This window comes from Canis lupus, chromosome 9 (genome assembly GCF_003254725.2).
Source record: "Canis lupus dingo isolate Sandy chromosome 9, ASM325472v2, whole genome shotgun sequence".
NCBI classification, from domain to species: Eukaryota; Metazoa; Chordata; class Mammalia; order Carnivora; family Canidae; genus Canis; species Canis lupus.
The window spans coordinates 54,142,692-54,169,943 of NC_064251.1; the positions used below are offsets into that span (position 1 = coordinate 54,142,692).

Sequence of the window (27,252 nt, forward strand, 5' to 3'; positions counted from 1 at the left end):
CATGTCCATGATGACTTTCTCTAAAGAACACACCTAGGAGTTGGAACTACCAGTCTCTGTTGGATTAAGCCACACTATTTTCCAAGGTAAGGTTGTACCAAATGACACTCCAACCAGGGGTACATGCAAACTTCCTTTGCTCTGTATAGATTTGCTGGCATTTGTTATAATTGCGCTTTGAATTTTTGCTGTTGTATAGGTGTGTATCTCTGTTGGTTTAATTCATATTACTAACTGAATGTTTCTTTCTTCTTTTTTTTTTAACTGAATGTTTCTTGGTCTTCTAGCTAACCTCTATCTATATCTATCTATCTATCTATCTATCTATCTATTTATTATATTTTATTCCTCCTTCTTTAAAAAATTGTGATAAAATATTCATAAAAGTTATTGACTTCAGCATTTTTAAGTGTACAATTTAGCAGCATCAGGTACATTTACAAAGTTGTGCAATAAACTATCTTTTTTTAATGAAACCTTTTTGCTTATTTTCCTTGTGTTTAAATTTACACATTTTATGTGTAGAGAGCTCAGTGAATTTTGACATACAAGTGTTTATAGCAGTTCAAAATAGCAGACATTGTTTGAGAACTTTAGACAGCTCCTCTGTACCCCATGTTTAATGCCCTAGGAGAAACCATCACTATAATTTCTATCATGCTAAGTTTTGCCTGTATTTGCCTCTTTAAGAAACTGTAATCCAACAGTACATACTCTCAGATCTAGCTTCTTTCATTTAACACTACATCTGTGGGATTTACCCATTTTGTTTTGTATACGAACATGCATTTGATTTCACTATTTTGTAGTATGCCACCGTACAAATATACCACAATTTATTTATCCATTCTTCAGCTGATAGGCATTTTGGTTGTTTCTTGTTTTTAGTTATTACAAATACACTACCAGGAACATTCTCATTCCTACCTTCTTGTGAAGGAAAGCACTTGTTTCTGCTGGTTACGTTATACCGAAGTAGATACGCTGGCTCAAGACGAATTTTTTTGTGGTTATATGGATTTATACTCCCTTATGCAACATACGAGTTTCTAGTTGCTATACCTCCTCACCAATATTGAATACTGTCAACCTTTTAGCCATTTTGGTGGTGGTGTACTTGCCTTCTTTTTAGTTGTATTGTTTACATATTCTAAATTCAATTACTCTGTCAGTTTTATAGGCTGTAATTTTACCATTTCATGGCTTATTTTACCTTAAGAGAGCTATAATTTTAGTGAAGTCAAATTTTCTTTTTGCCTGAAGAATATCCTTTAGAATTTGCTTCAGGTCTGCTAGGCATAAATTCTCTCAGTATCTGTCTGAGAAATGTCTTGATTTCCCTTCAATCTTTAAAGATGTTTTTTCTGGGGTTTAGAAATTCTAGGTAAAAAGACTGTCTCTGGCTTTCACTGTCACTGCTGAGAAGTCAGCTCTGAGTCCAACTATTGCTCTTTTAAAGGTAACTTGTCTTTCTCTTGAGGGTTTTTAACATTTTTTTTTTTTTAATTTTTATTTATTTATGATAGTCACACAGAGAGAGAGGCAGAGACACAGGCAGAGGGAGAAGCAGGCTCCATGCACCGGGAGCCCGACGTGGGATTCGATCCCGGGTCTCCAGGATCGCGCCCTGGGCCAAAGGCAGGCGCCAAACCGCTGCGCCACCCAGGGATCCCGGTTTTTAACATTTTATCTTTATAGCTGTGCAGCTTCACTGTGATGGGTCTTGGAATCAGTTTCTTTTCACACGTTCTACTCAGCATTTGTGGGACTTTTGAATCTGTGGGTTACTGTTTTCTACTGGTTTTGGAAATGTCTTTTTCTCTGATATTGTCACACATCTTTTCTCCTCTTCTTTGATTAAACGTGTTAAATTTTTCTTAACATCTGGCTATCTTTTGTATCTTTCATCTTTTTTGCTCCCCATGATATATTCCAGGTAATTCAATCTGACCTGCTCGTGAGTTTGACAGCCGCCAAACTATAATCTGTGGACTCAATCCGGGCTGCTGTTTTGGTAAATAAAGTTTTATGAAAGCATAATCATGTTCATTCACGTATTTACTGTCTATGGCCTGCTTTTGTGTAGCAATAAGTAGCTGTGGTGGAAACTGTATGTGGTTCTCGAACTATCCAGTCCTTTATAGAAGTTTGCTGATCCCTATTCTGGTAGATTACCATTCTCTTCAGCTGGGTCTAATCTGCTGATTTTAAATTTTAATTATATTTTTCTAGAAGTTCTATTTGGTTTTCAATGCAGCTATGACACATCTCACCCCTTCCTCTTCACCGGTATGTTCAAGTTTGCCTTTTATTTCTATCAAGCATGTAAAACATAGATGTTTTATAGTGTGGAAGTCTTTGCACATGTATGTCTGATGTTTATTCTGGGCCCTGCTCATAGTTCCTTATTTCCTTTTTTGATTAATTTAGGCGAGAGAATTGACGTCCTAGGCTTAGGAGTAAAATCATCCCAGGCTTAGAGTAAAGCTACTTTTCTTCAAAGTGGGTCTGCGCTGCTTTTGCCAGCCATCTGCAGACATCACCACCATAGGATCCTGTCAGGCTACATTCACAGGTGGAGACCCAGTGAATCTGGAGTCCCAGCTCACCTTGGGGTGGTCTCTTTTAGACTCCTCATTCTGTGCCTATATCAGTTGGGACTTCTGTTCCTTTGCCCTTTGGGGTTATTAAAATTTTCTCAGATGAGGGACGCCTGGGTGGCTCAGTGGTTTAGCGCCTGCCTTCAGCCCAGGACGTGATCTTGGAGTCCCAGGATCAAGTCCCACATTGGGCTCCTGGCAAGGAGCCTGCCTCTCCCTCTGCCTGTGTCTCTGCCTCTTTCTCTCTCTGTGTCTCTCATGAATAAATAAATTAAATCTAGGGATCCCTGGGTGGCACAGCGGTTTAGCGCCTGCCTTTGGCCCAGGGCGCGATCCTGGAGACCCGGGATCGAATCCCACGTCGGGCTCCCGGTGTATGGAGCCTGCTTCTCCCTCTGCCTATGTCTCTGCCTCTCTCTCTCTCTCTCTCTCAATATGTGACTATCATAAATAAATAAAAAAAATTAAAAAAAAAATAAATTAAATCTTAAAAAAAATAAAATAAAATTTTATCGATGAATGAATGCCCTCATGGTAACACTGGCTCTTGCGTTCTCATCACTTCTACAGATGCCCATTTTCTTTTTATCTGGCTTGGCAAAATACCCTGTTAGCTGCCAGTGCATGCATGCATTTTATTTATTTATTTATTTATTTATTATTTATTATTTTAATTTTTTTGCCAGTGCTTTTGAAACTGTGGTTTTTGTGTTTTATCTACCATTTTTAGCCATTTCCAGTGAGGACCTCAGTTTAAATGACTTCACCTGCCATTATCAGCTCCGAAGTTAGACTTCCCCCTGCCACAGATCACTGATCAGGATAAAATCTGTCTTTGAAGGAAAGGGAGCACTAAGAAAATATCTTCCTGAAGATGTGGCAGAAACATACGGTACATCTGCCACTTCGTTAGTTAACGGACATGTGTCAAGTCCACCTTCAGAAAGCCACCATCGTCTTTGCTACATTAGAGGACCTTTCTTCACAAGGACTCCTTGAGGGGTTACTGTGATCTGAAAGCATGTGATATAACAATACATTTACTCTCTCTGAGCCCTCGCTGTCCTCATCTGTGGAATGGGGACAATAATAGCACCTACCTCCCAGAAGCACTAATGATTATGTGAGTCCATTTATGTAAAGCACTTAAAACCATGCCCACATGTAGATCACCACTATCTGTACAAACTCAAACAACTCAGGTCACCAAAGTGCATACAGCTTAGTCCAGAGGCCATATATGGTGTCGGTTACATTTTCTTCTTTTGGCTTAAATAACCATTTAAAAAGGTAAAAAGTATTCTTAGCTCCAGGACCTTAAAAAGAAAACAAAAAACCCCATACAACAAGGCTGAGGAGGAGATGTAGCCCATGGACTGTAGTGTGTGAACTCCCGCCCTAGCAGAATGGGCAGAGAAGATGGATAGAGATCAGATACTGTGCTTCTAAAGTGCTTCCTAGAGGACTGTCAGAGAAGGGTCAAAACTATAGTGATTCTCTCGAATCAGAGACTGAGATTTCTGCCTCCCCAAGGGAGCCAAAGAAGGCAGAGCTTGAGAATCCTATGAGGCTATTTGCTGGCATCGGGCATAGAGTACAAACTGCTTACACTGTGTGGGAATGATGTGGATGGGTCTGCTACACGTTGACATGAATGGAAACAAACATACATTATTTACCTGGCCAAAGACTGTTCCGCCAGTACTGGTTGCTTGACCAAACAAAGAACCAGTATTACTAGACCCAAAACCTGTAAAATAAGAAGAGAACAAGTTTAATTTGGATGACTCCTTTACAACATCAAGTATTTTGTTTGTTTTTAAATTGCATTCAGATGTACTAAGATACCTGATAATAAGTCAACTCACAAATAAAATCTGTTTTCCTTTATAGGAAACGGAGAACATTATGAGTAAATAAAGACCTTTGGTCATCGTTAACATTTCATACTAATATAAATTCCAAAATCCTGAGGACTGAATTCTTGTCTCCTACCAAACCCCAGGTGGGTAGGGACTGATACAGCAGTATACTCTCAGGGTAGTTTTTCCTTAGACTTAGCTGTCATGGAGTCTTTCCAATGACTGACTTAATATCATGAATATTTTTACTCTCTGGTTTCCTCAAATAGGAGATTCTTTTGGGGTAGTTCATCTTTCTTCTGGTTGGCAGAGGATGTCTGAAGCGCTGGTCTGAACAGGACCTGGGAAAACCAGATGAGACTGTGTACTCTAACTGAAGAGCCCTAGACAAGGAGTTAGAAGGCAAGAGTTCCCTTCCCAGCCGTGTCACTGATCTAGGTGGGTGAGCTCAGGCAAGTGTCAATTCTTCCACCAGGGCTTAAGTATATTGTTCAGGTACCTTTCCACATAGTTACTAGATGAAAGATTTTTTCAGAGGTTCTCAATTATGTTCAAATAGTTGGATTAAACTTGTGCATGAGGGATTCTCAGGTTCAGACTGCAGAAAAAGGATGCACCCCAGTGTGTGGAACACCCTTCTCTGTGAGACTCCTCAGGCCTTTCCCCTTGCCCACTCTCCACAACCATCATCACATTTCCCATAATTCCCACAGGCCAAACAGCCTCCTGATAGGGCAGCAGGTAGATCTCAGGACTCTTTCAGCTCTGTGTCCTTGTAGCTGAACTTAGTGGGAGCTTAACAAATATTTGTTGAGGGAAGGAAGGAAAAATTTTCCTTCCTGATAAATTATGAACCATTTTCAAATAAATCATCACCATGTGAACGAATAAGCAGTTATTCATAACCTTGCCCAACAAGAATTCATCAATCCCTGTTTCTCCTCCCACAGCCTAACTGAAGAAATGCCTTTTCCCTGGGGCAGCCTGGGTGGCTCAGCGGTTTGGTGCCTGCCTTCAGCCCAGGGTGTGATCCTGGAGACCCAGGATCGAGTCCCACGTTGAGCTCCTTGCATGGAGCCTGCTTCTCCCTCTGCCTGTGTCTCTGCCTCTCTCTCTCTCATGAATAAATAAATAAAATATTTAAAAAAAAAAAAAAAAAAAAAAGAAATGCCTTTTCCCTAAGATAATTATCAGAAAGCGAAATTATTTTCAAATTGTCTTATTGATAACTTGTGGAAGTAAAGGCAGCTGCTAAAATTGGACACACAACAGTGGATTGTGTTTTACTTAAAAAAGTAACATTTAAAGATTTTTGTTTAATTACACTGAAAATGGGGAAAAAACACAACTTCTCAAACATCAGTATCTGCCCTCATAGCAAGTAAGATGGCGTCAGAGGCAGCAGGATATAAAATGTTGGCAGGGCAGCGAACTAGGAGGCACTTCAGAGTCTGGTTCTGGCTCATGACCTTAGATGAGTCTCCTCGAGGCTTGACAGTTTGGGACCTAACAGCCTCTAAGCACCTTCCAAATCTAAAGGTATGAACCTTGCTATGACCTTAAGCTAAAGATGTGTGTTTTTCCCCATGAAACTGGCACTCTGCTGACTAAGACTGGAGAACTTGCTGAGGAGCAGAACTGCAGTGATGGTGACAAGGCCCAGGAAATGCCTGAGGCCACCAGTGCTCTGAGGTGCCCTTCTTGAATTTGGAGTCTCTCTTTTGTTTCCCCTCCTTTCTTTTAATTTGAAATACAGGATTTTTGCAAATGTTTCAAATAATGCAGAGGAGAACAAAGGGAGTCTTCTGTAAATTCTTACCTGAAGCTTGACAAAAGCTAAACCCAGAGGATGACGCCACCGTTGTGGTGGTGGCAGAGGTGCCACCAAACACAGAGCCTCCCTGCCCGAAGCCAGGACTCTGCCCAAACGCGGGAGGGTTGCTCTGGCCAAATAGCACCCCTCCTGTGTTGGCAGAAGACTGTCCAAACGAGAAGGAGCTGGAGCTACTGGTACTTGAGGAGGCACCAAAGACATTCCCACTGGCAGACGTGGAGGTGGAAGATGCGGACTGGCCAAAAGCAGGCCCAGAGCTGAACCCAGGCTGATTGAAGGAAAAGCCACTTGCAGGGCTGCTGGTGGACTGCCCAAAGGCCGGAGCCTGTCCAAACGTCGTCTGTCCAAAGACCCCGGTGGCTGAGGTGCCGAAGGCAGGGCTGCCAAAGCCTGAGCTGCTGACCGGAGGTGTGGCGGCTGCCGTGCTGGCTACACTGCCAGTCTGTGGCCCAAACAGGCTTGGTGCGGTGCTGACGGCCGCCTGCCCAAACACAGGGGTGGTCGAGGGGGCAGTGGCCGTGTTGCTGGGGAGCTGACTGAAAGCTGAGCTAGAACTGGCAGCGGGGGGCTGAGTGAAGACAGATGAGCCCGCGGTGGCAGTCCCAAACACTGGTGTCTCTGTGACTGGGCTTGGAGCAACACTGGAAACAGAGCTGGAGGTTACAGGGGGACCTGGGGTTTCAATGGCCACAGGGACCACGCTGGGGACTGCAGCAGCCGTGACAGTGCTCTGCCCAGTTGCTGAGAGCGTTGAGGTGGGAGACGCTGATTCCGTCCTGACATCGGGGACTGTGGGGGCAGCTGGAGCGGCCTCGGCACCAGGTGCTATGAGACTGGTATTGGAGCCTGCAGGGCCAGGGCTGCTGGCTGCAGGCTGAGCCACAGCAGCTTCTTTTTTAACAGAGTCGGAAGTCTGCAGAGGAGCCTGGGGAAGTGAGGTTGACGGCTGCGGCCCCAGAAGCGAGCTTGTTGAGGCTGAGACCTCACTGTTGTCTGGCTTCTCAGGAGAAGCTGATGACGTGGATTCCTCTGTGCTTTTCCCAGAGGCCACAGGCAGGGTGGGAGCAGATGCTGAATTCAGGAGGCTACCAAAGGACAATGTGGGGAATGCGGTAGGAAGGGGGGTGGCAGTTGTTGCTGATGGGGGGGTAGGTGGGGGTACCATACTACTCGTCTGTTGGTTGCCAAAGGAAAAACTCGTCTTGCTACCACCTGGGGTCATCCCACCAAAACCCATTATCCCTGAGGATCCTGCACTGGTGAGGGGCAGGCCGCCAAAGATGCCAGTTGAGGAGCTGCTAGTGCTTGTGCCAGCTGCCGCTGGTGCCCCTGCAGTGGTGGTCACAGAGGAGGTCACGGGGGGCTCTGCATGCTTCCCTACCAGGGGAGGGCCAGTAAAACTAAACCCCGAGGGGACGGTTGAAGTCTTGGCCGGCTGCACACCAGTCAGGTTTGTGGATGAAGCCTTAATGGTTGGTTTTGTAGAATCATCTGCTTGGCCGACGCGCAGTCCTGAAAAACTTCCCAGGGTCTCTCCAGCCAAAGAACTTGGAAACAGAAGCTCTCCCAACTTGGATGGTGGAGTTTCCAGCTTGCCAGAGGCAGTAGAGGCAGCAAGTCCAGAAGGTGCTGCAGGTCGGCCACTGGAAGGCGCAGGCTCCGCAGGAGAGGTGGTGGTGGCTCCAGAGCTGTGTGGCGCTGCCATCCCCGAGGGTGGGGAGCTTTCAGTACCTGGCTCATAAAAAGTTTTGCCTCCCCCGCCAAAGGAGAATGCGTCGAGCTGGTGTGACTCTTTAGTGGGGGGTGCTGCCCCTAGCAAGAAAAAGAAATTAGAAAGTGGGTTGGATTTAGCAACACATAATCTGTCATATTCCCACGGACTGTTTCCAAGCCCATGTCTCTCTCCCCTCGATACAGTCGGGATGGCTGTCCTGGGACAGCACTTTTCCTTGGGGAAACATAGTGAAGGCTTTTCCACGAGAGGGCTAGTTCTGAGCAAGCTCACGGAGGTGAGAAGAATAAACATCCTTTTTGTGACCATTACATCATAACTAACATACTGTCCTATCTAGAATGCATGAAATTCACAGGGTTATCACACTGTGATAGAGAAATAAAATGACATCTTCTCTCTTTTTTTCCCTGTGTGTGCCTTCCTCAATAATACTTTTGACACAGTGCTTGTCTACGGACCTCCTGGTAGGCCAGGACTTGATCCAAAATGGAAGTTCCTCATGCGTTTTTTATGGGCAAAGAAAATATCAGTACACAGACAATTATTTTTATGTACAATGAAGGGTCATTCCCTAGTGCTCACTCGGTAATCAGCTTTACATAAAGAGGCAATATGACCCGGGGGTCAAGGTCATAGGCTCTGGAGCCTGGTACTCTGCCACCTGCTGTCTGTACAACTAATAACTCTGAAAAAGTTACTTTACCTCTTGGGGCCTCAATTTCCCCATTTGAAAAATAGACATAGTAAGAGTAGCTACATCAGAGAGCTGTTATAAAGATGAAATGAAACAGGTGAAGCACTACCAACTCCCGGTCAAATAGTAAGCGCGAATAAAAGTAACCAAAATATGATAGTTCTAGGTAAAATTCACCTATTACAGTGTTTATTGATGTTTCTAACCCATATTGTTCTAAGAAGTCTGGTTTCTTGGAAGACTGCAAAGCCCCAATTTCCTGTGTACAATTTCCTGAAAAACCTTGTATCACTGCTGTTGTACTGGGTTGCTTATGGTTCTGGGTGGTTTCTATTCTATTAATTAAAATGTTTATGGAATTACCACTGCATTTTAGGACTATTTTACTTATGACTTCTGACAGTTATTATTTTGTTCCTCTTAATCTTTTTATATCACTGAGTTGTTTTTCCTCTAGAAAGTGGGACAGGGGAAGACATGGGCCTGGCCTCCAGTGTACGCTGCCATATCTATGCGGGCAAAGGTTATGAAAACAGTTTAAGAATCATTATTCTAGAAAGAAAGGAAGGAAACCATCAACTCTTTAAGTGCCACACACAAATTAGGTTTAGGAAGTCTGCTATGCTTTTAGCTCCCTAATCTCTCTCCAGATCTTAAGGGATCCCTTTTTCACTAAAACTTCTACCACTTAGGTTGGCACAAAGAAAGCACTCAAAAAATATTTGTTGAATGAACAGAAGAAAGACGCTTAATGTGTTATTATTTGGAAAACCTAGAAATAACCTAAATGTCCAAAAGGTAAATGGGTTAAATAGATCACAGCATATATACAAGACAGAAATCACGTAGCCATTGCAAGTAACATTTATATAACGTTTCCAGTAATACTGGAAAAATCCTAAGAGATGGTGTTAAATGAAATATAGAAGAAGACAAAAAACCCAGAAGGACATATAAAAGAAATGCAGCAACTGAGGAGCACAATGTTTGATTATGGAATACATCCCTTTCATAGGAAGAGCTTGCTTTTCAAAATGAAAGAAAAATAAACTTAATTAAACTGAGAACTGAGAGGCACTTAAAAAATACATGTGGTTTCTTTACAGGTCCCTAAATTCTTTTCAACGTTAAAAACATGCCAGTTGATGGATATATAACAACACACTGCGGACCAGTGTGTTCACAGACAGGTTATCTGGGAGAGAAGATGAATCTGGTCTTTTACAGATAAGAAGATGGAGTGAGACATTTTAATTCACACATTAACATCTACCTTTATAGCCCAGTCTTGCTTTCCCAGAAACAAATCTTTTCCTTGTTCGTAATTTAAAAAGTCAACAGAAGTCCTCCCCTTTGGTTTAAATCCTGCTTAGGGATTCCTGGGTGGCGCAGCGGTTTGGCGCCTGCCTTTGGCCCAGGGCGCGATCCTGGAGACCCGGGATCGAATCCCACGTCGGGCTCCCAGTGCATGGAGCCTGCTTCTCCCTCTGCCTGTGTCTCTGCCTCTCTCTCTCTCTCTGTGACTATCATAAATAAATAAAAATTTAAAAAAAATAAATCCTGCTTATTTCAAAGGACCAACATCGACACCGAACTTACTGCCGATGCTTTAAGTCAAGACTCGGCAGCAAGGAAAATGTTGACATATCTGTACAGAACCCAGCACCTGTTTAGAGGTAACACAAGAGGATGGCTGCACCCCACAGAGAGACTGTACCTTGTGTGACGGTGACGTTAGAAGACGGGGTTGGTGTGATTATCCCAAAATTAAAGCCAGTCCTAGGGAGCGCAAGAAGAGAAGTTAAAGAGGAACAAACAACTAGGGCACAATGCTGCCCTTTTACTGTCACATTTTATGACTCATTCATACAACTGATCTGATTGATCTACTCGCAGGAACTTACAATAGAGAAGATAAACAGCAGTAGAGTAAATGCATGAATCTCAGAGACAGTAAAGGGCTCAGAGCGACAGCTGCATTTCCTCGGCAGAGTCTGGGTGGGGACCTGTGCCAAGGAAAGCTAAGGAGCAGTTGTGGAAACGCACAGGGAATGCGTATGCAGGCACAGTGGCTAGGGCAGATGGTGTGCCTCAGGATGGATGTAAAGGGGCCCAGGCCAGGGAGAACCCCCTCCCTCGTAACCCACCCTAAGATCAGAGAGCTCGTCAGGAGTGTGCCACGCTGCCAGGGGACAGGAAGGAAAGCATGAAATAGAAGCCACTGTCTCTGCCATTTTGACAGAACACTTGGTTCTTGGCTGGGAAAATTTGGGTCAAAACCTTTCTGTACCCCTCTTATCAACCCCTCTCTCCTATTGTAGGTTTTCTTTAAGCTGTGAGTAAAGACTCCACAGCCAAAGGAGAAAATTCAACACACACATGAACTAGAACAGACCACTCACTGTGGTAAAGTTCAAATAGCACATTTAAAAGTCTAGTTTTAAAACTTATGGCCAACCACATCAAATATAGTATTGTAAGGATTTAGGTTTTTCTTACCCATCATTGCCTTCCTCCAATGGACACTAATTATCTAAGAGGATGTGTTCTACATTTTGTATTTTTAAAAAAACCCTTCTTTGTCTCAACCTTGAAGAAATTTTACCTAATAGGCGTAAACCAACTGACAGAGTGACCCAAACTTTTTCACCTTATGTTAAAAATGGAAGAAGAATATCCATTTACAGAAGTAAAGATTATTAGCCTTCGTAAAAGAAGCAATAACTCCTGGCACTGACCTACTCTTTGAAACTGGCTCCCAATTATCTCTGAGAAGTATAAAACACAATGATTTACACTAAGGAAAAAATAATATATCATCTCCCCCCTCAAATTAAATTGTAAACCCCCTATTTGCTCTTAACATGTTAAGTTGAAGGGCATTTAGGAAACACATTAATATTAGGGGAGAGACTGTGGTTAATGTGACTCCAGTCACAAAAGCACAAAATGGGAGAGCTCCAGAGGTTTTCCTAATGGGAGCTGAATATCATGCAGCCCTTCAATGGCAAAAGTCTTTGGACAAGTTTTTATCTCTCTTCCACTGAGCCCAGCTCCCGGCTGAGGGCACCTTTCACAGGACTCCACACAGGCAAGTGCCTCCAGCACTGAGAAGAGGCACTGTCCCTATAAAGATAATCAAGGTGCACATGGAACGAAGGTTAGAAGACTCTTTCATTTTTAAAAATGACTCAACTTTCCAAGTACAGCCATCACTACTTTTAGAAAAATGAGACAGGAATACTTCTCCATATCTATATAAGACCCAGATTCCCCAATGGCTCCTGTCTTTCATCACCTTTTCGAAGTTTAATGTATAGTGATCTCTCAAGCAGTCAAGCCAATCCAAATGTCACACCTAACCCCCAAATGGTGTCAGAATGCAAATATATCAGGGTGAGAAGTTAGAAAACCCACCACAGAATCTGACACAGACCTACTACCCAAAGAAAAGGAGGCTTAACCTAAAAAACAAAACAAAGAAATATATTGTAACACACATATAAACTTGAATTGAAAATGGGAAATACAGTTGGCCCTTGAACAATGCAGCGGTTAGGGGCACCCACCCCATGCAGTTGAAAATCTGCGTGTAACTTCTAATTCCCCAAAACTTAACTACAAATAGTCTATTGTTGATGGGAAGCTTTACTAACAACATCAACAGTTGATGAACACATATTATATGCATTATGTCCTGTATCTTATAATACAGGAAGCTAAAGAAAAAAATTAAAATCATAAGGAAAAGACATCTATAGTACTATACTGCATTTATTAGGAAAAAAAATTCACATATAAGTGGACCTGCACCGTTCAAACCCCTATTGCTCAAGGGTCAGCTGTAGATCTACATTAGGACAATAAGCTGCTGCCACTATTATCAGATGCATTACTGAAGTGATAACAACTCTGGGGTTCATATACAGTTAATAAGCAGATAAATATACCTCTGATTTTAAGACTGGGGGAAGCTATCTATAAGGTTGCTGGCAATCTGCCATGAAATTTAGTTCATTACTGACCCTGCTGGAGAAAATGAGAACGACTTGCTGAGCTGCCCAGCAGCAGGCGGAGGAGAAGTCACAGCTGTTTCTATCTTGGCTGCCCCTGGCCCTGAAATCGTGGGAAAGAAAATAAGAACATTACAAAAATGCTGTTAGAAACACCGTTCCACTTTGTGATTCTGTATAGCACCAGTTGTGCAATGCCACGTAGAGGAGCGCGGCTACAGTCCGCAGGCCCCTACCATGCTCTCTGACAGGTCAGGTCAGTGGCCAGGGGAGTGGACGTGTTGCCAAACTCGTGCGCGAGGCCTCTGAACTTTCTGGTTGGCTCCGTCCGTGTTAATTCCAAACCAACACATGCCCCAGCCTTCTTTCCAGAAAAGATATCGAAATCGTTCCAGTGCAGTTTAAATTGAAACCTCTGAAAGTAGTTTTTTAATTTTATAAGATATACTTTATAATGAAGTTTTATAATTATGGTTAAGTAGTATATAACTGAAGGAAAAAGATCCAAAAAGAAATAGGTTAATAGGTGAAATATATCTGAATAGTGACTTCATGGCTATTTGCTTTCTCTCTACATTCCTGTATTTCTCTTAGGGCATCGTTTTATATTTCATAAATATTAACTTTCTTTTTCATTACAAAAGTAATACATGATTCCTGCAATGCAGAAAGTGTAGAAAGCTAAAAGTATGATCCATTCTCTTCTCCAAGTTCAATTTCACTGTAAGTACTCATAAACAGTTTGGGGTATATCTTTAATTTCCTCCCCCATTGCTCTACTTTAAAAGAGGGAGGGAGAAGAAACACTATGTCTAAAAAGCCCAAACTGGGGCGCCTGGGTGGCTCAGTCAGTTAAGTGTCTGACTCTTGGTAACTCAGGTCTTGATGAGTTCCTGAGTTCCAGCCCCAAGCTGGGCTCCACGCTAGAGGTGGGCATGAAGCCTACTTAAAAAAAAAAAAAAGGGGGGGGGCACAAATCAAATCAAATGTAAGAAAAAGTACATTCTCTTCAGATGAGTATGGGGTAGATATTAGTAAAATTATTTTAAAAACTACTATAATGCAATGTGGTATGTATAGGGATATTCAATGCAATCTTGCTTATAATCTTGAAAAATTAGAAATAATCTAAACTATCAGCATAGTACTGATAAAACTTAACAGGGTGCAACTCCTAGGCTACAGCTGAAACAAGTTAGTTAGAGCTGTGTCAGATTTGGAAAGATGAGCCGAATAGTTACTGCAATGGGGGGAGGATTAACATACACAGGATATGCCTATTTTTGTTAAAAAAGAAAAAAAAAAAAAACAACAATGAAGTAAACTTCAAGATATACAAATTAAATCATTAAGGGCTGCTATTTCTAGAATATGATTTGAAAGGGCAGCTTTTACTTTTTTACATTCTATACCTCTTCAGTGTAGACTTTTTGAACATCTAAAATTGTTTCATAATCAGAATAGCAACAGAGGTATTTCCATTCTTAAAGAGAGAACTACAGAGGTCTCAGAATAAATTTTTAAAGAAACTTTGTAAGCTTCTGAATAGTATTTTTCAGGGAAATTTTTCTGCCCCCAAAACGCTTTTCCTTTGATTATCCAGTGAGTGAAAACAGAAGTATATGCCGAGCAATGAAAGACAGATTTCACAATCACTGCTGCATGATGAATCTCAGAAAATGTCTGGGAAAGTCACGCTAACTGTGTAAGATGTATGTGAAGCAAAGTTTCTTAGATATCCTTGGTTCTTAAGTTCTAGAGTGACAAGCTCTTCAAAGCAGTCCTTGAAAGAAGCTGGGATAGATGTCTTTCAAAAACTTTCTAGAACATTAGCCAGAAATGGAAATGAACTTAATTTGAATCTTAAATGATTCAAAAGTCTTTGACAACTCCACTAAATTTTCACTTTTAACAGACAACTTTAGATCTCAGTTAAGAAGTGCTACAAAACTCCTTCTCATAGAAAGCTTACACGACACTATGGTGGCTCTGCACTAATCCAAATTCTAGAGCTCAACTTTGGCATACATGCTAATGGATTTCTCCTGAATGCAGGGACTATTTACAGAAGATAGACCCAATATCCAGGCAGATAGCTCTCAATCATAGAGAATAGAATGACTATATGGCTGAGCAGAGATGACAGAATGTGGGCTGCCGATGGGGGAGGTTCAGTGTCCAACAGAATCCGCCTGGAGACCCACTTGAGAGCATGAATGAAAGCAAAAGTCGGAGTCCATGGTGTGGTGAAAATACAGAACTGCAGGCAGCACAAGACTCCCAAAGCAGAAGGTGACACATGCCAAACTAGGGGTTATAAAAAAGGAGCCACCAGGAAGGGGGTGCCAAGGGCGACCCCACATCAACATCAAGTTATACATAACCTTGTGCTTCAAGGTGGTTTGGGGAACATTGACCCCTTGGTCATGGCACAATGGTGACTACAAAAACTATGAATTTTAAGAATAACTAAGCTTGAGTGGGCTTTGGGAAGTACGTGAAACCATAAAATCTGATACTGACATTATATCTACTCTGACATCTTATATTACAACCGCTCTGTTTTTCCAGCTTTGAATTATCACTGTGAACCAAGAGGATATTTCACTCCTTTTAGTAGAAGACTATAGTTCCTGTTCCACTCTCCTCCCCTCTTAACTTTGATCATCCAGCAAGGCTAGTGAAGACAACGGTATTGCTCCTTTTCAGGAAGAGCATTTCTAGGAAGATTTTTTTCATACTGTGCTTGAATTTCGGAGTCTGCAGAGCTGGTGGAGGGCTCGCTATTTCCTAGAGACTTCATCGACTGAAACCTTCCAAGATCTCTTTACTTGGTTTCCTATGTCAACTGCCCTCTATGATCTAGAACACTAACCTCTGCTGTGGGTGTGTGTTCTTTCACCTTTATTTTCACTAAAACAAAAATGCAAACTGACCTGAAGCTTTATCACCAGATGACAACTGACTGGACACTGGCGTGGGCCCCGATGGCTTCAGGGAATTTATTAGAGATCCCTGTAACAGAACACAAGCAGAACATTTATGTGAAACCACTAACCATCCTTTAGAATAAAGAAACATATAAAACATCTAAAAGTAAGCAAGCATAAGCACTTTTATTTATCTTAATTTAAAAAATCCTTACAATGTGAGTACTTTAAAAATGCCTGCCATGTGTAAGAGTGTATTGGAGGATGCAAATGGAATATCCTGTGAGCTCCAAGAACACAGTCTCGCCTATGTGGCTTCTGGCTATTTTCTTAGTGCCCAGCACAGTCCCTGGTACACAAGAGGGACCAGATTATCAGGTAGAAGAGTAAGTGAATGAATGAAATAGATACTGATTCTCAATAAATTCATAATAAAATAAAAAGCAAAACTGTTCAACTTCTCCATCTTCAGAGAATGTTGCTTTACTCTTATTTGTTATGACTTATGCCTACATAAGGTCAACATGAAACCCTCCAGAGGCGTGACCAAATGCTAAAATGCCACTTTAAGTCATGGCAAACCAAGGCTCAGAGCCATGTTGAAAACTCATGATAGGCAAATTGTGATCTCAAACACAATCTGAAATGACTCATCTCAGAGACATGGAGATTAGTGGAGAAACCAGGTTTTCTTGGGGAAGGTTTCAAAGATAGCTTGATCTATCTTTTAGCCACTTCCTATTAGTCTTTGCTGGATTGTTTAACTGTTTATAATAATATAACCTATTTTTGTGAGACAGTAATTTTTCATCAGGCAAAAGCCTAGTTGTAGACCTACTGAACGTCACTGAATAGGCAAGCTCTGAAAAAGAGATTGTAGGAGAAAGCCAGAAGTCACTCTCCAGGTACTGATCCTGAAAGCCACAGACAGGAAGATGGTACAAGAGCTGGGGTCCAGCTCTGGCTCCAGCATCTACTGATCATGTGAGCTTGCACTGGTCACCTGCACCTCAGCCTCTTCATTTGTGAAACACATTTAAACATCTGCCCCGTTCTACTGCACATGGCTGTCATATGGGTAAATGAAGATCATGTTAAGTGAAAGTAAATTATAAACCCAAATATCCTGAACTATAAGGTATTAGAATTATGACCCAAGATGACTAGATGCAGAATGTTAAATGACCTGAGAAGACAATGTCAGGTTCCAAATGACCTACTAAATTAAATTATAGGGAAGCATAAATTGTAAGGAAAGGATCACAGGTCTTTGTTAGACCTATAATCTGTTTAAATGAAGTCAGGACTTAAAACAGTACTTAAAACAGCATGGCTGTTCACAAAAGCAAAGATCAGTAAGTCACCTGCTTAGCCTGGTTAGCAGCTACTGGGGTCATCACAGGGTGAGGTGTCTTGGCTGAAGAGTATGGCACCGAAGAACTGGAAAACACAAAAGATTATGTTCAACAGGAAGGCACGTAGGTGGAAATTATATTCATCCTTGAGCCTACCCTTTTTTTTTTTTTTTTAAGATTTTATTTATTTATTCATGAGAGACACAGAGAAAGAGACAGACAGACAGAGGGAGAAGCAGGCTCCATGCAGGGAGCCCAATGCGGGACTCGATCCTGGGTCTCCATGGATCACGCCCTGGGCTGAAGGCAGGCGCTAAACCACTGAGCCACCCGGGCTGCCCAAGCCTACCTTCTATCCAATAAATCATACTAATTTTGGGTAGACTATCTCAGGGACCCTAAACAGTCATTTAACACTTTTCTTTCTTTCTTTTTTAAAAGATTTTATTTATTTATTTATGAGAGACACAGAGAGAGGCAGAGACACTGGCAGAGGGAGAAGCAGGCTCCCTGCAGGGAGCCTGATGCAGGATTTGATCCCGGGACTCCAGATCATGCCCTGGGCCAAAGGCAGGCGCTAAACCGCTAAGCCACCCAGGGATCCCCCATTTAATACTTTTCTGAAGAATAAATTCTTTAAATGAAATCTGAGTCTTCAGCATAAAAGTCAAAGCAGTGAGCCTAAAACTTTTTTTTTCTTCCTGAAATCCTAAGAAAAAAAGTTAAAACTATTCAGAAGTAGAGCTTTTTCTTTTCAGGAGATTCAGCCTTCTTTATCTTCTCCCTCCCTGCCATCCCCAGTTCTAGATTCTATGGGGCATGCCTGATTCTCTTTCCAAGCCTGAGAAAATGTTCATCAGGATCCATGGGATGTATATGAACTGTTACTTATTTTTTTTTAAATATTTTATTTATTCATAAGAGACACAGGGAGAGAGAGAGAAGGGCAGAGACACAGGCAGAGGAAGAAGCAGGCTCCATGCAGGGAGCCCGATGTGGGACTCAATCCCGGGACCCCAGGATCATGCCCTGGGCCAAAGGCAGGCGCTAAACTGCTGAGCCACCCAGGCATCCCTGGACTGTAGTACTTAAAGAAGAGACAGCAACCAGCCCCTTTGAGCCCACTGCCCACCAGGTCAGCACACAGAGATTCAAATGTACCCCTGTACCGTACAAACTACAAACTGCACCTCTGCTGCAGTCTGAGAAGCCTATCCACTATTTGTAGAAAAGAGATCTTTTGTTAACTCTGAATGAGGTATGCAGTGAGCTGTTATTTCAGTAATTATTTAGTGTTAAAAGGGTGAGGGAACAAACCCTCTTGCTTATTAATGCAATCATGGATAAAAGCTCTACTCTTAGCTATTGGAAGCAATTTATTTATCTGTCCTAAGCCCAAAGCTCCTTTGACTGGTAAGTATAGCAGTAGTAGCTGTAGGATCTAGTTTTATTTTTCAGAATTCCCCCTAGACTAGGGAGGATTGCTATTTTTCCATCAAAAAATTAATTTGGAAGAGGAAAGACTAAAATAAGCCCATGCCTCATAGAAGAAAATTATTAAATGATTTAACAATCTTACAAGCACCTCACAATCCTCTGTTGGATAAACACAGGAACTGTCCCAAACTTTATGAGATTGAGAGATGAGAAAAAATGGAGTTATTTTCAATGAAACAAATCCCCTTTGCTTTTCCATGAAGACAGAAGAAGCTAAAAATGTGTTCTCTGAAGAAACATGTCTCTGCTCCCCTGAGATATTCCACCAGAGAGAGAAGAATGTGGGACTGAGGTTGCTAAGACTAAGAAAGCCCCGGGCAGACACGGCAGACCTGGGTAAAGATGTGGTTTGAGCTCATAAAAACCACAAGGGAAATGAAAATCTTTTATTCTTTCCCAAAGACAAACAAAAAAGAAATTATAAGTAAAAATAAAAGCAGCAATTTATCCAACTTTAGAATATTTTTTATGCCTAAAACTTAGTTATGACGTGATGGTAAACTAAATCACACACAAAATAGGCTGAGTGTAATTATCGTTCTAAATGTTTGTGATAATGCTACAAAATCTCTTGGGTGTCCTAAATCCCCAAACACACAACATTAGGAATTCACAGTACCTACACACTGGCCCACGTGATAGCCCTGCAGAGAAATGCTGCTCAGCGCAATCTGCTGACAAACCAGTGGATCAGATGGGACTAGATCTAGATGGACTACATCTGCCATGATCCAAGACAGCAAAAGCAAGGGATGACTGAATTCTACTTTCTAGCAGCACAGGCCTGAAAGGGATGATCAGAACTTCATTTGATGTGCTGTTCCACAAGCAAAAACAAGTCAGAGGACCGCAAGCAGAAACTGGCACTGCACCAGAACTCCAAAGAGAAACCCATAGCACAGGCGTCCACAGATGACATTACATTACTGACAACACTCAAGTGCTGCTTTAGAGATGAGTAATAGGGTCACATAGGTCATGGAGAGTGGTCCAATTTGGTTACTGGAGAAAAACACTCTCAACAGAATCTATGTCCTCTGGCTCCCATTCCCCAGAGCACTCTGATAAAGATTAAGCAATAATTACAGATGAAAATACCAAATATCCTACACACAGGAAATGTCACCACACACCTGTGTCAAGGGCTACCTTGAATACAGAAGAGTCACTTTGCTCCCTGTTGTTAGCACACTCTACCAACGTCACGTGCCCACAGAGGTGGACTGAGGCACACATGCTGTAGGGTGCACGATCTACACACGATTATAACACTGAATTGTTGAGACGTTGAAGCATGAAAATGTCATCTTGGCCTTTTCTTAGCAGTCGTTTAGATGTCAATGAACTTTAACAAGGTAAATATATTGTTGTTGTGAAAGGGGCCAACTACTCATTCTTTTACCTGTTTCAACATTTTTTTAAATAAGCTCCATGCCCAGTATGGGGCTCGAACTCACAACTCCGTGATCAAGAGTTGCATGCTCTACCGACTGAGCCAGCCAGGTGCCTCTATTTCAACGTTTTAAAGATCTTAAAAAACAAGAAACCAGGCTATGCTTTATTTTGATAAATCTGAATTATGATCATGAGTATCCTGTTATGTATTAGTGGATGACACAGCAGATCTAAGCTGTGAAAGCTACTCAAAAGTTACCTAATGACTTAAGAAACTTTTGGTAATAGATTAGAGAAAGGTAAGGCAAGTGGGGAGAAAGGACAACATCTCAAGAGCAGCTGAAGAAACAGACAAAACAAAATCAGGGGAGAAAAAGAAAGCAGATGATAGGAAATGTGGAAAACAAAAGTCAATTTTCTCATCTACCAGATGGGCAGTCACCCTCAAGGGTGATAACAAATGAGACACTCTGGGTAAAGATACCGGTCAGCATGTCATCATACACTGCTTGTGGGAAGATAAATGATACAACCTCTAAGGGGGTAAATATGGCAACAGCTGTCACAATTCACCCACATCTGGATACAAGGACACAGACACCCCCATGGCCTCAGCAGTCTTGCACTGGAGAGTTTATCCTATAGATACAGCTACAAGTGTGCAAAATGATTCATGTGGCCAATTATTTATCAAGCATCGTTAGTAATAATGCAAGAGGAGCATCCCCAATATCAATCAGTGGAGGGGGAAAAAAAAGCTATCAGTTCATTTTCACGAGTTTCTTATATCCATCACTGGAGATTTTAACTGCCAACCGTTGTCCCCTACTGGTAAATTTTATGTCCCTGAAAATTCAAAATATTTTCCCAAATATCATTAAGTCTTCTAACCCAAACTGTGGTTCTTGTATGAATGTCCATATGCCAAATGACTTAAATAATGTAAGTTGGAACTGCTTTAGAGCTCTGAGAAGGGCCTATATTAAATATAAAAATGGGATTCTGTTAAGAATTTACTAAGACTGTGGAAAATGTTCACAATAATGTTTCATGATTAAGCTGAAAGAGGAGGTTTCAAAGCTTCATGTATTCAAACTTGAAAAAACTAAATTTTCATAGAATAAAGATGAATAATATGTAAATAGTGACTGAATCTCTATGGTGGGAATAAAGGTGATTTTAATTTTGTTTTTTTTATTTTTATTATTTTATTATTTGAGAGTGAGCAAGCAAGCACGAGCTGGGGAGGGGCAGAGGGAGAAGCAGACTCCCCACTGAGCAGGGAGCCAGATGCGAGGCTCAATCTCAGAACCCTGGGATCATACCCTGAGCCAAAGGCAGATGCTTAACCCACTGAGTCACTCGGGTGCCCCAATTTTGTTCTTTTTAACTATCTCTGTTTATTATAATGTCTACAATGAACATTTATAATCAGAAGTCAAGGATCAAAGTTTTTTTTAAGGTTATGGTCGTTACTAAAGTTATTTTTAAAGTGGAGCAACATCTTTAAGTCCGTGAAAGAAAAAACTGCCAACCTAGAATTCTTAGTGAAAATATCTTTCAAAAACTAAAGCAAAATAAAGACTCTGGCAGACACACACAAGCTGAAAGAACTCAGATCTACACCTGAAGAAATGTCAGAGGAAGCCCTTTAAGCAGAAGGGAAAACATACCAGACAGAGACATGGGATTAAACAAACAAATGAAGGACACCAGAAATGACACCACCATATGGATAAGCAAAAGAGGTTTTCCTTCTTCTTTAAATCTGCTTCAAAGATAATGAACTATATGTAACAATGAACGTATCATGGAACTGATAACACCAGTGGAAGTAAATGTACAATGATGATGACAGCACCACAAAGGTGGGGAGGGCAGGAACAGAGGAATACTGCTATAAGATTCTTATATGAGGGCAGCCCTGGTGGCGCAGCGGTTTAGTGCCACCTGCAGCCCATGGTGTGATCCTGGAGACCCGGGATCAAGTCCTGTGTCAGGCTCCCTGCTGGAGCCTGCTTCTCCCTCTGCCTGTGTCTCTGCCTCTCTCTCTCTCTCTGTGTCTCTATGAATAAATAAATAAAATCTTAAAAAAAAAAAAAGATTTTTATATGGTATTTTTAAAAAATATTTTATTTATTTATTTGAGAGAGAGAGAGAGCGAGTGAGCCTGAGCATGCACAAGCAGTGGGAGGGACAGAAGGAAAGGGAGAAGACTCGCACTGAGTGGGGACCCCGACAGAGGGTACAGTATCACGTGGAGTCAGAATGGGGTAAGTTAAAGAAGTACACTGTAAACCCTAATGCAATCATGTAAATAACATAGTGTTACAGCTGATTAAGCTGAGAAAGATAAAATAGAATCATAAAAAATATTCAACCCAAAAGAAGCTGCAGAAAAAGAGGAAAAAATGGAGCAAAGAACAGATGAGACAAATAAACCAAACAGCAATATGATGTATTAAGACCCAACATCAGGGACGCCTGGGTGGCTCAGCAGTTGAACGTCTGCCTTTGGCTCAGGGCATGATCCCAGAGTCCCGGGATCGAGTCCCACATTGGGCTCCTTGCGTGGAGGCTGCTTTTCCCTCTGCCTGTGTCTCTGCCTCTCTCTCTGTGTCTCTCATGAATAAATAAATAAAATCTTTAAAAAATAATAATAAAAAAATAAAACCCAACATCATATATTAAATATAAATGGTCTATATACTCCAATTTAAAGTCACAGATTGTCAGCCTAAATAAAGAGCAAATACTCAACTATATGTTGTCTACAAGAAATCCATTTTAAATTATAGACACAAAATAGGTTCAAAATAAAAGAATGGAAAAAAGATATGCCATACTAGCACCAAACAAAGCAAGCTGGATTGGCTAAATTAATATAGGAGAAAGTAGATTTCAGAGCAATTAATCTTACCAGGGATAAAGAACGTCATTTTTATAATGATAAATGGGCCATTTCATCAAAAGAATGTAACAATCCTAAACATTTATGCAACCAATAACAGGAATTTCAAAATGACACAAAAACTGATAGCACTGCTAGGTAAGTTAGCAAATCCACAATTATAGTTGAAAATCTCACCACCACTTTCAGTAACTGACAGAACAAGTACATAAAATCATTAAGAATATAGAACACTTGAGCAACACTATCCACTATCTTAACTTAATTGACATTTATAGAACACTTCAACCAGTAGAGCAGAATACGTGTTCTTTTTGAAATACACAGAGAACATTTACCAAAATGACTGATATTCTAGTTCAGAAGTTGGCAAACTACTGAGCAAGGACCAACTGCCTGTTTTTATAAATAAAGTTTTATTGTTAGCAGCAATGCCTATTCATTTACATATTGTCTATGGCTGCATGAAGGCTACAGTGGCCTGGATGAGTGGTTGAGATAGAGACCACATGTCACCCTAACAAGCGTGAAGTATTTACTATATGGTCCTTTAAGAAAAACTTTGTTGATCTCAGTTCTGAGTCATAAAAGAAGTCTCAAAAACTCTAAAGACTTCAGGTCACATGAAGCATGTTCTCTGACCACAGCGGAATTAAATTAAAAATAACAAAAAGATATCTAAAAAACATCCAACTACTTAGAAATTAACACACTTTTAAATAACCCATAGGTGTGTGTGTGTGTGTGTGTGTATGTATATATATATATATATATATATATATATATATATATATATATATATATAAATTATATATAAATTTTTTTAAACCCCAAAGGATAAATTAAAAAGTATTTTGAACTGAATGAAAATGAAAACCGAACATATTCAAAATCTGTGGGATGTAGTCAAGGTAGTTCAAGACAGAAGTGTATAACACCAAATGCCTGTAACAGAAAAGAATGGTCACAAATCAATGACTCGGTTTCCACCTTAAGAAACTAGAAAAGGATCAAATAAAACCCAAAGCAAACAGAAAACTGAAAAAAAAAAAGGGAGGGGGGAATAATAGGAAAAAAAATATCAGTGAAACCAAAAGCTAGTTCTATGAGATCAATAAAACTGATAAACCTCTAGCTAGACTGATCAGCAGGAAAAAAAGAGATACGAATTACCACTAACAGGAAAGAGGGAAGTGAAATCACTATGAATTCTAAACACATTAAGAGTTTACTAATTTGGGACTATTATGAAAAACCTCACGAAAACAGATTCAACAATTCAAATAAAATGTAGAAATTTCCTGTGCTTGCTTTGGCAGCACATACACTAAAATTGGAATGATACAGAGAAGATTAGCATGGCCCCTTAACAAGGATGACACGCAAAATGTACAAATTTCATGAAAGACACAAACTATCAAAGTTCACTCAAGAAGTAGGTAAGCTGAAGAATCTTATAGCTATTAAAAAAAACCTGAAAATTTTGGGCCCAGATGGCTCCACTAGTGACTTCTACCAAACATTTAAAGATAAAATAATAACAAATCTACATAAACTCTTCCAGAAACTGAATAGGAACAAATACTTCCCAACTCATCCTACAAGGCCTGCATTGTTCTAATAAACAAAACTGAAAAAAGACATCACAAGAAAATCAATACACCAATATCCTTCATTAAGGTAGATGCAAAAATTCATTTTTTAAAGATGATTTACTTATTGGGGTGCCTAGATGGCTCAGTGGTTGAGCATCTGCCTTCGGCTCCTGGGTCCTGAGATCAAGTCCCACATTGGCCTCCTAGTGGGAAGCCTGCTTCTCCCTCTGCCTATGTCTCTGCTTCTCTGCGTTTTTCATGAATGAATAAATAAAATCTTAAAAAAAATTAAGATTACTTATTTATTCATGAGAGAGAGACAGAGACAGAGACATAGGCAGAGCTGAGAAGCAGTAGGAGCCTGATGCAGGACTCAATCCCAGGACCCCGGGATCACGACCTGAACCAAAGGCAGACACTCAACCACTGAGCCACCCAGGTGCCTTAGATGCAAAAACTCTTAAAAGAATTTTATTTGTTTTTGAAGATTTTTATTTATTTATTCATGAGAGACACAGAAAGAAAGAGGCAGAGACATAGGCAGAGGGAGAAGCAGGCTCCATGCAGGGAGTCTGATGTGGGACTCGATCCCAGAACTCCAGGATCACACCCTGAGCTGAAAGCAGACATGCTTAACCACTGAGCCAACCCAGGTGTCCCACTTAAAAGAATTTTAGAAAATGGAGTCCAACCATATACAACAAGGGTAATGCATCATTATTAAAGACTGCTTTAACATTAAAAAACCAATCAGTGTAACAAGGGCACCAAGACAATTTAATGGAGGAAAAAAAGAGTATTTCGACAAATGGAGCTGGGACAACTGGATATCCACTTGCCAAAGAATGAAGGTAGACCACCATGTCATACTATTTACAAAAATTAAGTCAAAATGGATCAAAGACCAAAATGTAAGAACTAAAACTAAAAGATTTAGAAGAAAATATAGACATAAATCTTTATGATCTCTGATATGGCAATGGTTTCTTAAATATGACATCCAAAGCACAGGAAAAAGAAAAAAAGAGAAAACAATAAACAACTTCATCAAAATTAAAACTTTTGTGATTCAAAGGATGTCATCAAGAAAGTGAAAAACCAACTGAGGAGTGGGAGACAATCCATTTTATGAATGGGCAAAGGATCTAAATGGACATTTTTCTAAAAAAGATACAAATGGCCAATAAGCACAAATGGATGCCCAACATCATTAGTCATTAGGAAATACATATTAAAACCACATGAGGGCAGCCCCGGTGGCGCAGAGGTTTAGCGCCGCCTGCAGCCCAGGGCGTGATCCTGGAGACTCTGGATCGAGTCCCACATCAGGCTCTCTGTATGATGCCTGCTTCTCCCTCTGCCTGTGTCTCTGCCTCCCTCTCTGTCTCTATGAATAAATAAACAAAATCCTAAAAAAAAAAAAAAAAAAAAAAAAAAAAATGAGATACCACTTAACATCCAGCTAGCATGACTAAAATCAAAACATGCAGAGTACAAGTGTTGGTGAGGATGTAGAGAAAAATGGAACTCTCACTCATTGCTGCTGCCAGGGATCCCTAAGTGTACATTGTTAATGACACCAAGTCATTTACCATGTTGTATAAACCTCACCACTATTTATTTCCAGAATTTTTTCATTATCCCAGATAGAACTTGTACCTATTAAATTATTAATAACTCTCCACTTCCCTCCAGCCCCTGCTAACTTCTGTGCTATTTTCTGTCTCTAAGAATTTGCCTATTCTAGGGATCCCTGGGTGGCACAGCGGTTTGGCGCCTGCCTTTGGCCCAGGGCGCGATCCTGGAGACCCGGGATCGAATCCCACGTCGGGCTCCCGGTGCATGAAGCCTGCTTCTCCCTCTGCCTGTGTCTCTGCCTCTCTCTCTCTCTGTGACTAACATAAATAAATAAAAATTAAAAAAAATGTACACTTAAAAATGGTTAACATTTGTTATGTATATATTTTACCACAATGAAAAAAAAAGAAAAAGCTTCCTAACTATCCTCTTTCTACCATTCCACACTCTAGCCCTTTTGAATCTTTCTCAATATAAGAACCAGAAGCTTCCTGCTAAAACCTTAGGTCATTGCAACCATTCATGTTTATCAAAGCTCACAGAATTTTACACTAAAAGAAAGGTGAATTTTACTGTATATAAATTATGCCTCAATTAAAAAAAACTTGCTAAGATTAAAAAAACAAATCAGATCAGGTTATATGACTGTGCCAAAGCATCCAACACTCTGCAGCCAGGTCCTGAACAAGGCTCACTAAATGTCACAGGACACAGGATTCCACCTCTGCCCCCACTCCAGGTGCCCTCCCTCCTGCTCCAGCCACCAACAGCCTCCTGGTCTTCTTGAACTTGCCACTGGCCCTATACCTGGGGCCATTTTCCTTAGGATGGTCATGAGACCTGCTCTCTAGCCTTTTGGTCTTTACTCAAATGTCAAGTATCAAAAGCCACATAAAATAGGAAGATTCAGCTTAACAGTGAAAGCAACATGGTCTGGTACTTTTTTTTTTTTTTTTTTAATTTAAATTCAATTTGCCAACATACGTATAATATCCAGTGCTCATCTCATCATGTGCCCTCCTTAAAGCCCATCACCCAGTTATCCCAAACCCCACCTACCTCCCCTTCTGCAACCCTTTGTTTCCCAGTTAGGAGTCTCTTGTGGTTTGTCTTCCTTTCTAATTTTTCCACATTCAGCCACCACCCCCACCCTCCCGTCCAGCCGCTTCCCTTATGGTCCCTTTCACTATTTCTTATATTCCACATATGAGCGAAATCATATGATAATTGTCTTTCTCTGATTGACTTATTTC

At 40.9% G+C, this 27,252-nt stretch overlaps 1 protein-coding gene and 1 pseudogene across 7 annotated transcripts in view; one reads left to right on the plus strand and one right to left on the minus strand.

Moving 5' to 3' along the window:
- Positions 1-27,252, minus strand: part of NUP214 (nucleoporin 214) — a 103,984-nt gene that overhangs the window by 25,779 nt on the left and 50,953 nt on the right. For all 7 annotated transcript variants that reach the window (XR_004818844.2, XM_049114400.1, XM_025475506.3 and 4 more), the window contains 6 exons: positions 17,033-17,108; positions 15,675-15,753; positions 12,751-12,841; positions 10,443-10,504; positions 6,282-8,108; positions 4,280-4,350 (listed from right to left, as the gene is read on the minus strand). Coding sequence is in view for 6 of the 7 variants with exons in the window: in XM_049114400.1 (XP_048970357.1) it covers positions 4,280-4,350; positions 6,282-8,108; positions 10,443-10,504; positions 12,751-12,841; positions 15,675-15,753; positions 17,033-17,108 (2,206 nt within the window). In the remaining variant the exon portion in view is untranslated. The remainder of the gene's footprint in view (positions 1-4,279; positions 4,351-6,281; positions 8,109-10,442; positions 10,505-12,750; positions 12,842-15,674; positions 15,754-17,032; positions 17,109-27,252) is intronic.
- LOC112677732 (U6 spliceosomal RNA) lies at positions 24,130-24,228 on the plus strand (annotated as a pseudogene).